Consider the following 14,975-nt stretch of genomic DNA (forward strand, 5'->3'; position numbering starts at 1 on the left):
ATTTTATTTTAGTATGTATGAGATCATTCATCACTATTACCTATTGCCCACAACTGTGTGGCAGATTGTAATATCTATCAATAAATAAAAAGTATTATTTAAAAAAAAATTAATAATAATAAATACATAAGTCATTTTAAAGGTTGGTTTGATAATTATGCATCAAAAAAAGTTATAAGCTTAAAAACATAAACTTACATAACAACCTAAGTCCCGGGCGTATGAGAAAACATCTTTATCTAATTCACTTTTCATTATGGCTACACTTGGTATTTCTTTTGAACATTTATTTCTAATTTCAAAGAATAGATGTGGTAAACAATAAACACGAAATAGATCAGGATCTTCATCTGAAAAAGATCAAAAAAAATAAAAATTAGAAAAACAATTCAGTTCTATGGCATTTTACCTGGAAAGTTTTAGAGAAGTGCTGAAAATATGATCATTTATGAATTTCGAGGTACTATTACGAATTTCAATTTTGTGACCTCCAATTATTCTGGAAATACAAAAAAAAACTTTTTTTTTATCTCATGGCATGTAAACTATATATTTTTTAACAATATCAACCTATACTAAATAAAGTAAGAGGAAATTCTAAACATTTTTTACCATATAATTTTTTTTAAGTGCAATATTAAGAGAAGCTGCTCTTAGTTTAACAGTATTAAGTCAAATAAGAACAAGAAAAGAATCTTGGTAGAAATTTTAGGAGAAGACTGGAATGTTTGCAACATGCAGTAAGGGGAAGTATTACAATATTGAAATTTTTTTAATTCTAGTTTTGGACAGAAATACATGTTTTAAGGTTCCATAAGTCCAAATAACTCTGTATGTTTTTTGTTTTTTTCTTTACGAGGGTCGGTGGAAATCTTCAAAAGACACGGATAGGCCCGTATCTATCCGTGTGTAAGATTTTTACCCACTAAAACCACCACCCTACACCTGTTTCTCACCCTCCATGGGACTGCCGTTAGGCATTACATCATGGGGGTGAGTGGCTGAGTGCCGCCTCATTGTTTTAGGCTATCTGTATTTGTTTTTTTGTGTATGTCTGTGTCTACACACGCGATAACACTCACTCGCGGTCATTCTAGTTCAAAAATGAAAAGTGGCACGAAACTGAAATTGATTTTACATATTTTTGCGATTTTCTCAATAATGCCTCTAATAATTATGATTAAATTCAATATATTAAAGAGCAATTTATTTCTCTTTAATATCAAATAGATGTTACTGTATTTTGAACTAGTTTGACAAGGCATAAACGACAAATGTTTAAAAAATCTTCCTCTGAAGAACTTTTCTCATTTCAGAGCAGACATTTTTATTTAATTCACTGTGGAAATACTTTCCTGTACTAATTTACCAAATGAGCCTTTCAGTTGAATAATTGACTAACTCCAATTTCAACTGTTTTCAGAAAACTACTTTTAATAATATTTCTCGTTGCAAAATTTTAACATTTTGCTTTTGCAAAAGTTTCGCAGAAATACAAAAATATAACAGATAAGTAATATTTATTCATCTCTTGACCAATTATGCAATGCTAGGTTATCAAAGAATCGATATTGAAAATGCTAAGAATGATTTTATGAAGTTAATCATTTTGTCAACTGAAAGGCTGATTTATAAGTTAAATGAAATTAAAAATTATTTATTTCTTTTTTTAAGGAACACCCTTATTACTACAATTTCTTTATTTTCTTGTACAAATTATTTAGTAGCTATGATTCCATGTTATCAGATGACTGAAACAGAAAACAGACTGCACATATTTCCACCAGTTACAATTTTTATTGAAACAGACCTTTTATTTGGGTGTTTTTGGTCATTCTTCATTACCTTCAACAAATTTTTAAGTTAAGAAATATTTTTTCTAGAACCTTTGGTGTTCCAATGGTATATAATAAATCTATAATACTACTCTTATTTTCAGAAATGTTTTAAACCTTGAAAAAGTATTTTTCCTATTATAACCTGAAATCAATTATCAAATAGTTTATATTTATCCATTCTTCATTGTTGATCAAAATTTCAATAAGATTCAATATCAAAGATCATTTAATTATACTATGATATGTAAGGTTTAATCAAATTGTTATGAAAAAGCAGACAAACATGGAAAATAGATAATATAAAATGGGACTATTCTAGTTGGTCGAAATAATCGAAAAAGTAGCTGTCACATCCCATACATTTACCCGCATTAAATATGTAATTTCAGTTTTCAATGACTTTCAATTTTGAGCTAGGCTGTTCACATACAGACACACAGATCATTTTGTGTGACTTGGCTATATGGACTGAGAGGACCTCAAAATGTAAAATTTCCACAAAAAAAAAAAATCAACATTGTTTAAGATCACAGTACTTTTCCTTACTATACATAAGCAAGTGAAATTAAAAATAAAAAGAATTTACCCTTACTTAATATAGTTCAAAAATGCATAGTTTTCATGCTACAAGATATCTAAAAATCTGGTGTAGTACGGGCATCTCACAATTTTCACTTACCACCCTTCATATAACCCAAAGTATTGCATAGATTGGTGGGTTCGAGTATTAATGTAAAAATTGTTTAGCTTGTTCTGTTTTGTTTTTTTTTATATTTTTTAACTGTTCATCGTCACCCCTTTTTATATGTTTTGTTTTTTGTTTTTTAAATTTCTTATTTTTACCCATTAGAGTAACTTGTAATGTATTCTTGACCTTCTGGTAGCTCTATCCAACATATTTTTGAACTCAGAATGACACCGCACGTGCCACCTTACTTGGATCCTCACCTCATTCCAAGCAGGTTGGATATTTTTACGTTTTATTCTCTTTCTCTCATCTTTCCTTTTACTCTCTTCTCCTTGTCTATTAATTTCTTAACCCTCCTTACCCACGTCATTAGTCATGCTCACCACATATTAATATTGTCATGTCTACCAATTACTTCTTTTGCCTTAGTTAACTTTATATTTTGTTACTTCATTCTTACATATTTTAACACATATACATTTTATTTCTCATAGCAACCAATGATGACAAGACCATATCTACTGACTGGTACACTAAACCAACTTACTCAGGCAGACTTTTAAACTACCACTCTCAGCATCCTTACCACCAAAAAATTAATATAGCTAAAAACCTTATTCACTGTTGCCTTTCCCTCTCTGATTCACTTTTCTATGAAAAAACATACACCATTAACATACACATTAAACAAATACTCTTAACTAATAACTTCATCTCCCCCTTCATATCATTTATAAACTTATAAAGAACTACAAAAATCGTCTCACCATTTCATCCAGTTCTTCACAACTCTCATCTATTCCCTTATATGGGTCACTAACATACATTCCCTCTCTTTCAGAGAACATCCAAAAATTCTTATTTCTGCTATACCTAACTTTCATATAATGTATTTGTTTGTATCATAACCTGTATGTATGTATCATATGCTATGTCGTATAAATGTATTATATGTTGTAATGTATAAATGTATTGTATTTTGTATATGTTCTCCCTTTCCTAACCATCTCCTCTTCATTTGTAAAAAAATGAATGCCCTACATGAATAGAGCTTCCTCTCTATGCCTATCCTTTTTTTAATAGCCCCTTACTTTATTTTTTTCTGGAAATTACATTTCCTGTCGATTTGTAATAATTTATATTTATAAGTATTAATAAATTATAAGTATTATTAAATTTATAATAATTATTTATTCACTGTATTGCAAGGTAAGAATTGTGTAATCATGATAAGATTTTTGTTTGAGGATAAAATGAATGAGATGAGCCACTTTAAATATGTAGCCATATCCAAGAAATTACTTTCTTGCATAGGTAAGAAAAAGTAGAGGATCAAATTTTATAAAACCTTTACTGGGCCATTATTTATTATAATTATTAGACAATGTTACCACACAGATTGGATGATTATCACCCATAACTTGACAGTAAAAATAATATAGGGGAAAAATATATACACCATAGCTGTATAGTAACAAAGACTAATAATTATATATTATTCATTGGTAAAATTTTTAACTTATTGAAAGAACTTATCAAATGTTGATACAAGTAAACTTTAAATTTGGAGTAAGATTTTTACCAAGTTATTGATCAGATACTGATATTTAAATTAATAATTATATTTATTAAAGAATAAATAAATAGAAATATTTATTTATAAATCTTGAATAAGCACACTTAAATATTCTTTCAATAACAGCTCATCTGACTTCACTTAAAGTTGGGGGGTTAGTACTAAATTAGTTCAGTATCAATTATAGTACGCTCTATCCACTACTTTTCCTTACAAATTTCCAAATCTTTTTTTCTTTACACACCTGAATTTTAAAAAAGGCTCATCCAATTTGGTTTAAAGTTGGGGATTTGTGTAAAAATGCTCCAGTAAAGGTTTTATCAAATTTTTTCCTCTACTTTTGCTTACTAATGCAAGAAAGTAATTTCCTAGATATGGCTACATATCTAAAATGGCTCATCCCATTTATTTTGTTCTCAAGGAAAAAATCTTATTTTGATTATACAATTATTACCTTGTAATATAGCTAATAATGCTTATAAATATAAATTGACAGGAAATCTAATTTCCAGGAAAAAAATAATAATAAGAGACTTAAAAAAAGGATAGGGATAGGCAGAAAGCTCTACTGACCTAAGCACTTAGCAGACTATTTTAGTCCTAATGAAGTTTCTTATATTATCAGTATTAATTTTTTTACAAGTCTCTTTGACCTAATTCAAACATATCCCTCATGTTCACATGCAGGTAAAATAGTTCTCTGCATTAATAAAGAGTCCCAAATTTGCTGCTAATTGTTCTTATTATATTCTTTGCTTTCTCCAACAAAATGCATAAAAAGAGATAGGACATAAAAAGAGTTTATATTTGAGAGAGTGGCAAAGAGTAGAGGAAGTCAAATTTAGTGGAAGGAGGCTTTTTCTAGCTTTCTATTAATTAGAAATGGTAAGGGGAATAATTATGCCATCCCTTTCCTAAATATTTCGTACACTAGTCAAATACTAATGGAGAAATTATTCGATAAAAAAGGGAAAAATTTCCAATTATGGACTGTTTTAGAAAAATAATTCTTGATTTATCCTGACAGGAAAAATATAAGTGCAGATCCCGTCCTTTGAGGAATTGAAAATAGCTGGACACCCTGAGTGGAGTATGAGAGTAGGTGTCAACCACACTGAGCAGCTGTCAACCACTAATTTTACTAGTGAAGTATACGAAGAATGGCCAAGCAGCAGTAATAATCAGTTCTTTTCTCATTTATAAGCGACTAGCATGTGCGTATGTGTTTAAATATGTTTATTTTAAAAATCCTTTACCATTGTTTTAGTAAGGTCTGATTCATATATAAACCAGTTCACAAGAAAAACCCAACATTCTTAATCTTTTGAATTTCAGTTTTTCAATTAATTTTGCACTCATAATTATATAACACATAATCCCATTAATAAAAACTGATAGAAATATGAGATGAAGTTAATTAACTGAATTTAACAACTTACTTGCAGCATCACACATCAGATTCAAAGCAGATTTCACAATAGAAAGACGACTGTTAGCATTTAAAGAATCAAACATTGTGTAGATTGGAGGTACTTCATTGGAGTCACTAAAAGACTAGAAAAAAAAATGATAAAATCGATTATTAAAAATTATGAAGTTGAAAAGATAATAATGCAAAATTAATTTTAATAAAAATTATCACTATAATATAAAAATAACTGGACTGCAATAATAATTTTTAATGAGTCTAGGTTCCCTCTTCATACCTGATACACCTGAATTTTCTGAACAGTAGAAGACAATAGCAGAAAAACACAGAGAAACTGTGAATACAAATATGCAAAAAGAATGCAACAAAATTTGACTGTGAATAACCTTAAAAAGAAAAAAATAATCTACAAATATTCTCATTCAGTACATAACCGATAACTTTAAAGATCGTGTCATCTCTTATAAAATTTTATTTTTACTTATGAGAATTTTTTCCCGCATATAAGAAATATATGACATAGAAAATGACCCCACAATTGTTGGGATTCTCAACTAGCCGACAGTTTTTTGATCTAAATCCTATTTGAATGTTATGGAATATTTTTGGAGTGACCTGAAAGAGAAGACTTTCAGGGAGACATTAGATTAGTAATGCAATGATCACAAGAATAGATGTAGGATCCTACTTCCCAGTGACAACTGGTTATATAGAAAAGTAGACCTGGATGAACTTGGGGAAAAAATCCAACCTTAATAAAAGCAGGGAGATACTCCTCTGCTAAACAACTAATACTTTAAGAAAAGTTCGTGAAAGGTAGCGGGTGAAAGTATATAATAATAAAATAAACAACTTAATTTCCTTTACCTTTAGGAAATCCTTAACCTTTTTAAACATTTCAAAATGATCTTTGATCCCTTCATTCCAACTAGGATCATTTACAGGAATTCCATGAGTTCTAGTTGACCAATCTGCAGCTTCAAATTTGTAACCAAGAGGAATCTTTCCTAAAAAATAAAAGTTTTATTTTTAACTATGAACTTTTCATATGAAACAAAATTAAAACTGATTCTTTAGGAAACAAATGAACTACTGTAATTAAAAAGTAAATAAGTAATGTAATTAAACATAAATTATAAATTAAGAAAAATAATAATGTCATACATATAACAAACTTAATGCCACAATATTTTTATATCTAGGAGCTAATATTTATTTTATTTTTTTTATTTCATACAAATATTTAGTTTTCCTTCTTTATTTTTATTTCTTGGATTCTTTTATTTTAATCAACAATATGACACATTTATAGTATCAAGCATAATAAAAAAAATGTCACCAATTGAAGAAAAACTATACTGTATTTCCCTTAACCTCTCTAATTTCAGAAAATTTGATTTAATTTTACTAGGTCATAACCGTGGCATATGGTTAACTTTTTTAGAGTAGTGTTAATTTTCTAACCTTTCTCAGTTTTCTTATTCATTGCACCTTAACTCTGAAATTATATTCTTTATGATATTTTCTTATAGGTAATCATACTTTAAAACAACTTTACATCGGTGACTTCTTTAAAATTCTACATGTCCTAAAGGCGTTAGATCTCAAATAATCTTTTGGTCTTTGAGGTTTCGAACATAAGGTGCAGAAAATCTAACAAATGTGAAGAACAAAATCTTATGAGAACTCAATTTCCCATAAAAATCCTTTGCCATAATTTGAATATCTTCGACTGGCCACCAAGGAGGCTTAAAGCCTGTCACATTGATGGTTTAAATGCTTCTATGATGACAGATTCTTAAAGTAACTGAATATGTCAGCTGAAATTAAATATTTCTCAACTTTTGTAACTATTTTCAGAATCTACAACGAATTTCCAAAAAGATAGCAACCAATTTGTAGGTTCCTAACCAATCTACTCTCAGCCATGCCATCACTTAAACTATGCTTTATACTTTAAGTTGAAAGAATGACTGTAAAAAAAACCTATTCTTTGAATTAAAAAAGTGGCTTATAAGGTAAGAAAATATAAATCCTCATTAGGTCTCCCCTCCCCCACAAGCTTTATTGCTTAATTTTTTGTATGCCATGCCATTTAGTTATAAATATATTCCTTGAAATGTAAGATACATACATTTTTGTTAGTATCAAATAAATTAACTTGTTGTTGAGTCATATTACTCTTTCTTTTTACTTCCTAATTCATATGACTGTAACTGTTGAAAGTTATTTGTCAAGTAAGGGCCATTTGATTTATAACGCTGAAAAGCATAATAAAAATGGTTTAAGGGTTGAAAGGAAAATTTGAACCACATTACAAGTCCATTTAACCAATCAAATTCAAAATTATTATAATTAGATTGCATTTTTCCCCCCACAATTTGTTTCTAAATTTGTACAATATGATATTATTATAAAAGTGATAACTTTCAGAGAGTTTATATATTGTAATATTCAAAAATTATTTAAAATAAAATAAAAAGAATTTTAATAGTTTTAACTAATTTCAAATATAAAAGATATATCTTGGTATAGCTTGGGTTCAAATTAAAAATTTTAATATTAAGTAGATAATAGAATTTAATAACATAATAGACTCTTTTCTCAGGGCGGGTTTCCAGGCAATCAGAAACAGACGACACTTTACCACTAATAACAATTAAGCTCAATTAATAGCTATTTTACAAATACAATAAATTCCAGTTAGAAACAAAACTAACCAATTACACATCTTCCCCTGATGATTGACGAATGTTGATATCTTCTTGTCGATGATGCTATATCCAACTCCTAACAATGGCTTTCAGTCCTTCCCGCTTCTAGCCGATCGACGTCCTCTCCCTAGGCCAGCCAAATCAAGAGTCCCCGTTTCCTCTCTTCTATCTTCAATCTTCACTGGTCGATCCAAAAATAATCGATTGTAGTACGATCGCTCTGCTTTATTTGCTATGATTTACAATGTAAATAGTTTATTGATAATTGTTATGATCTTCTATTTTTTCTTTAATTATTCTTTTTCTATAATTATTGTATAGAAACAACAAAAGTTGAAAAATTTCAATCTATCTCAACACCAACAATTCAATAAACACTTCGGAAGGACGCGCACCACCATCTTCCTTGTTTTTATTTTATAACAACGTATTTATTTTAAACAATGAAAACTGGTTAGCTTGCTTTTTGATTTAAAATAACAATCAAAAACCAAATTGAATCAAATAAAATAGAGTTAAAAGAAAGTTATTAAATGGAAACTACTTCAATACAGCAAATGTCTGAACTGTCCGAAATGATTGAATGCACTGTAGAAGAAAATGAACAAAAAAATCTGTTAGTGGAGTTAAAATCAAAACATGAATATGTTATAGAACCTTTGAGTCAAGGGAATCACAATGTTAAAATTTACAGAGAAATACTCCGAGAAATATTAATGAATAAGGGAACTATTCATAAATTTAGGCAGTATAGGACTCCAATGGTCTTGGCCGAAAAAAAAAAAAAAAACTATTCATAAAATAAAATTTAAAGATTGCACAAAAAATGATCATTATAGGTGTACGGCTGAATTAATTACTCCAATTAAATATTACATTAAAGGGGAAGTAAAAAATAAATTCATTAGGATTTTCAGTTTTAGTACGACATTTATAGATAGACCCATATTATTTAAATTTAAATTTGAACCAAAAATTAATTTTACTTGAAAATAAATTTTGTAAGATTAAAAATAGGATATTTGATAAGGCCTTAAGAGTATCCTTAAATATTAAATTGATGTAGTATGGCATCTGGTTAGTGGTAGCCAGGTGAAGGGTTCGCATTCCATTCCTAACACAGCAGATCATGCTGTCATAGATTATATCATTTACTACATTCAAAGTCATTTTTTTTTAAGTAAACAATCTTTTGAAAATTCATGTTTATAGTTTCTATTAATGCCAAATAATAATTTGCTCAAATAACAATTTGTTTGCTAATCCACTAGAGTCAGAATAGCCTTGAGCAGTATAAAGTTTTTCTTTGTTATTATGACTATCTTGGTTAATACAACTTTGTTATTAATGAATTTTTTCTTTTTCTCTTGTATTAATCCATGTTTAGTTTTGGGCCATTGTCCACCTGTATTATTTTTGATCAAGGGAAGGTGTTTGTAAAGATTGCTAAATAATTCATTATTTCATTTACCAAAATTATTCTCAGAATATTCCCTAAACAAGTTCTTAATAAAATAAGCTATTATTGCGAAGATATATTTTTTTATTCTTAATAATGTTGTATGTTTTTTTTCACAATGTGTGGGAGTTCATTTAAAAAACTTATGAATGTTTTATTGGATTTCATTTTTTTTGTTAATACTACAATTATTAGTAAATTTAGCTATTACAACAGTTGTGGCAAGTAACAGCTACTATTTAACATATCTTGTTCAAATGTCTTTGTAAAGTCAGGAGTAATAAAAAATAAATTATTTTTTAGAACATAAATTTTGTATTGTAAATATGTACCAAATTATAGTGAGATGTGAATCGGTTTTATCAAATTATGTTTTTAATATGTTTGTATTTGTATGTAAAGATGTTATATTGAAGTGTAATTATTGTATGTGTATTTGTAAGCAGTTTGTAACTCAGAGGCAGTTTTTGACCAAATGTTTATTTAAAAGATTAGAATAAAATGATTAGGAACCAAGTACTAAGCCATTTCTGGCACAAAACGGTGGTAATAATTTAACACGCCTAACAGCAGTCTGATCCCTTTGACATTTCTTGACACTGTCATCCGGTGTAAGGCTGCCACTTTTTGAACATCATGTATTACTCCTTCTTTTGAAATTGTGTGTCCCTAAAAACTTATCTCTGCTTTGCCCAGTACCGATCTTTCATGGGAGAGCTTCAACTCAAACTTTCTTAATACGTTAAAACTGTTTCAAATGCTGCACGTGCTCAGTCTCAGTTTTGCTAAATACTAACAGGTCCTCCATGTATCTGCCTGGAAGTTAAAGGAGTGCCAAAGCACTGGGACGAGAAGATCCTGGTTAGGTACCTGTGGGACAAGAGTGGCCTTGAAAATGCCAGAGAGGAGGACAAGGTGGAGTGGATGAGACCCTGCTTCTCCACTCCTGTTAGGGGTGGGCTATCGATGATGTGGGTGGTGGAAGTCCAGTGAGGCTCACCCTGATGAACTTGTCCTCAGCCGACACGACAGGATGGTGGAGCATGACCATCAGAGATTACCTCGACCCCCTGCTCTGCCTGCGGTATCAGAAGTATGGACAACCTGCCAAGGCATGCACAGAGGACCTGGCGTGTAAGTGGTGTCTTGGCACGGGGCATAAGATAAAATAATGTACGGCAAAGAAGAAGGGACTGACACCACGCTGCAGATACTGCAGGTCAATATGGGCCGAAGACGAGTGGTCGCGGACGAACTTAGGACTCTCGCCCGAAAGGTCAACATCATGGTAATCCAGGAACCTTGTTGTCGCAACAATGTGGTTACAGGGTTTGGTGTGGCGTCGAGGGTGGTCGTTTTGGGCAGGGGTGAGAGAAGGCCTAGAGTGGCGATCGTGATAGTTAATCCCTCCCTCGATGTTATGGAACTGAAACAATTCACCACAGCAGATCAGGCAGCATGTTACGTGAGGTGGGAAAGGATCTCCTTTGCCCTTGTTTTGTCGTACATGCCGCCTAGAAGGAACAACGAAGACATCAACGATAGTATCATTGCTGTGGAGGCTGTCGTACTCAAGTACTGTAATGCGATAGTCTATTCCGACACCAACTCGAAAAGCACGGCCTGGGGTTCGGTTCGCACAGACGCCAGAGGGAGATTGATGGAAGAGAGCGTGGCTAGGTGTCAGCTCGTCGTTATGAATGAGCCCTCTGGCCCCACATTCGTGGGTGCGATGGGCTAGGGTTGGATAGACATGAATGGCGAAGCGAATAGCGGACTGGGCCCTAAGGTCAGACAGGAGCTCCGACCACCGGGTCATAGCCTTCAGTGTTGTGGAGGAGGAAGGCAGAGCCCTAAAGGAGGAAAGGGGCTTTGTGACCCAATCGGCGAACTGGAGAGCTCTAGTGAACTAGAGGATATTGGTGGATAGAGAATGGGAGGAGGTGGCGCCGATGGAGGAAGAGTCAGGAATTGACCACAGAGTGGCAACCCTGACGGGCGTCAATTGCGCCATCACCCAAGCAGCCAATATTACCCTTCAGTGTCGCAGGGCGAGAGCACGTCTGGTCCCATGGTGGACACCTGACGCAGCTGAAGAGAGAGTACTATAGGGCCAGGCGCAGGTACCAGGAGTGCAGAGATGAAGAGAGGAGAGCTGCACTCTGAGAGGAAAGCAAGCATAGGTATAGGGTATACCAAAACGGCCTGCGTCAACAGAAGAAGAAGTCCTGGGACGAGTTCATCGTCGAGGAGTCGGAAAAGAATCCCTGGGGCATCCCATACAGGGTGGCGCTGGGCAAGGTTAAGCCAATACAAATGATGGCTGCCATCAAAGTTGGAGGAGCCAAGGCAACCACCCTGGAAGAAACGGCGATGATGTACATCCATTATACATACCCCAGGGATGATCCATCCCATCTGCAGAGGAGAGTATGGTGAGACGCACCATGTCATACCCACCAGGTACCGACCTATGCCCACTGTGGGACTTATGGGACATACGTCTTGCCGTGAACCAGCAGAGGATTGGGAGGGCTCCGGGACTCAACGCCTTGGACGCTGCAATCCTCCGGAACAGTGCCCCATATATATCGAGGAGGAGCTATTGGAAATCTTCAATGAGGGCTTGGATAAGAGGTACTTTCCGAGCAGGTGGGGGATTGCAGACTTGACTGCTCTACAAAGGGGAGGCAAGGATAAGGAATCGCCGAAGGCCTATCGGCCTATATGCCTTCTCCCTGTTATCAGCAAGGTCCTGGTGGAGCATATGATAGTGGATAGCCTCAGACCAGTCCTCAGTGCTGCGAGTCACCCACGGTAATACGGCTCGAACCGTGGCAAGGAAACAACAGATGCGCTACTGAGAGTGCGTGAGGATGTAGAAGGGAGGGCGGAGAAATATGTCTTGATGACACTGTTCGACATATCCTCCGCCTTCGATAGTGTTTGGTGGCCGCTTGTACTCCAGCAGTTGCAAGAGTTCGACACCCCCAGCAACTTATACTCCCTCGTGAGTAGTTACCTTAGTAAGAGGAGTGTGTACATCAGGGGTAGCTATTCCGAGGTCGACAGAAGGATCGGGAGAGGCTGCCCACAGGGTTCGGTTCTCGGGCCGCCCCTGTGGAAGTTGGTGTTCGATGAGTTGTTGGGGAAACTACAAGATAGAGGGTTCCTTGCCATGGCCTACGTCGACGACCTGGCAGTCATCGTGGCCGGGAATAGCAGAGCCAGATTGAAGAACGAAGCGGAGAGATGTGCCAGTCTGGTTGGAAAGTGGTGCGTGAGGAGAAGGTTTAATATGGCCGCAGCTAAGACTCTGGCCATACTCCTAAAAGGCGAGGCTGGAGCAGGAGAGGCAGGGAGAAAAGGTGAGGCTGGGTGAGGAGGTGACATACCTCGGAGTGAGAATGAGGAGGCTTCGACGCCACCCCTCACCTGGCATACCTGAGGGATAGGGTGACTCTGTCACTTAACGGGCTGAGCAGTGTAGGGGGTGCTTTCTGGGGCCTCAGGTACCCCGCTACAATGACTATATACAAAGGAGTGGTGTTGGGTATCCTGAGGTACACATCCTCTGCGTGGAGTCGAATCCTCACACAGGAGCAGAAGAAGAGACTGGCCACTATGCCACGACTGGTTCTGCTAAGGGTCACGAAGGCGTATAGGACGGTGTCCCATGAGGCGGTGCGGGTGCTGGCCGGAGCAATGCCCCTGGATCTCATCCTCAAGGAGGATGCTACGAAGTATGATGTGAAGAGGCAGGGGCTGGGATTGCTACCGGCGGGACACCGGGAGAGGATCAGAGAGACCCCAAACCTTTGGAAGAAGTTCCTGCGGGAAGAGTCGATTGAGGAGTGGAATGGAAGGTGGCGGCCAAGCGAAATGGGTGCGATGCTGAGGAAATTCTTACCCACCTGTATCTTTTCCTTCCTACCCTAATATCCCATTTGCTCTTAGTAATCTTTATTTTAGCACCCACTTTTCCTAATAGATCACCTCCAATAATCATTCGATATTCACGGGGCATCCTGTCTATTAAATGCACTACCAAGCTATCTCCTTTTCCTCCCCACCTACTCAATCCAATCTCTGCTTCCCCTACTACTCTACAGGACCCACCCAGGATAACTAGATGGCATTGACACAGCCGGATCCTCTCTCACCGCTCAGCTTCTTGGTCCACAATGGTATTGGAGCTCTCTGTATCTGTGAGGCACCTTATCCCTCCTTTTACCCAGATGATTGGCAGACCGTCATACTCTCTCCTCACATTTTATTCACAAATGTGCGATCACCTCTCTGCTGAAATGCAACTCAGATCTCCTCCCTGGTTCTTCTCTCTTCCTCAGTAGGTTTCCATAAGTTCCTCCTTCTCTGCTTTCCTATTCCCAGATCCTAATAGTGGATCCCAGATCCAGTGGCCGAATAAAACTTCTACTGGTGTAAACCCCGTAGCAGAATTAATTGTGTAATTGTATGCCAACACCGCTCTAGGTATTACTACGATAGCTTCTAGGCCCTTATATAGTTGGAATAACCCAAGATGTTCCCCTAGAGTATTGTATAGGCTTTCAATGGCCCCACGGCCATGTATTTGGTGCAGTGACATACTGTACATGCCTGCGAAAAATCCTTAATCGAACCACATATCCAGTGCAAGCAATACCTGCGACGCAATGTGGAAAGTTTCAGGTATCCTGCAATGCTTAGTTTTTCCTTCATGGTAGACTTTAGCTAATTCCTTTTGGCACTTCGGATCTTCGGATTGTATGTCCAACATGCATGTAATATGTTTTGCCACGTTTGGTTAAGTCATTTAATATGCTGATAACATCTTCCGGTGGAACAGTCCATACAGTTACAATATTGTGTCCATAATTGATTGACTTACATCCTCTCAATTATGAAAGACCATTAACCTGTGCAAGGCAGTATAGGACTTTAATGGGAGTCTTGGCCGAAAAAAAAATAAAATAAAATAAAAAAACCTGTGCAAGAGTTGCAACAGGTTTAAATGGTGCGAAATGTCCATCTTAGCTAACTCAGAGACTGTATTGCATAGACTGAGGGAGACCATTGACTTACAGTAAGGCACTACCAACTCCTAGAAAGTGCTTTATAGAGAATAACAACTATTTATTTATTTTATAATGTATATATAGTTGACCGTAAAAGTTGATATATAGGAAGATGGTCAGGGTTGCGGTCAATAGTGAAACAAAAATAGTTTACAACTATTTATTTTCCAACGTTTCGCCCCACTTTGCAGGG

General features: G+C 35.2%; 1 protein-coding gene across 1 annotated transcript in view; it reads right to left on the bottom strand.

Annotated features, from left to right (window-relative positions):
* The window catches only part of LOC106689538 (protein maelstrom homolog), a 61,143-nt gene that overhangs the window by 25,518 nt on the left and 20,650 nt on the right, over positions 1 to 14,975 (bottom strand). Inside the window, exons 5-7 of the mRNA XM_067048039.1 lie at positions 6,399 to 6,538; positions 5,542 to 5,656; positions 199 to 350 (exon numbers count right to left, since the gene is read on the bottom strand). Of these exons, the coding sequence (XP_066904140.1) occupies positions 199 to 350; positions 5,542 to 5,656; positions 6,399 to 6,538 (407 nt within the window). The remainder of the gene's footprint in view (positions 1 to 198; positions 351 to 5,541; positions 5,657 to 6,398; positions 6,539 to 14,975) is intronic.

Source organism: Halyomorpha halys, unplaced genomic scaffold (genome assembly GCF_000696795.3).
Source record: "Halyomorpha halys isolate HHAL.00 unplaced genomic scaffold, Hhal_1.1 Scaffold1389.1, whole genome shotgun sequence".
Classification (NCBI taxonomy): Eukaryota; Metazoa; Arthropoda; class Insecta; order Hemiptera; family Pentatomidae; genus Halyomorpha; species Halyomorpha halys.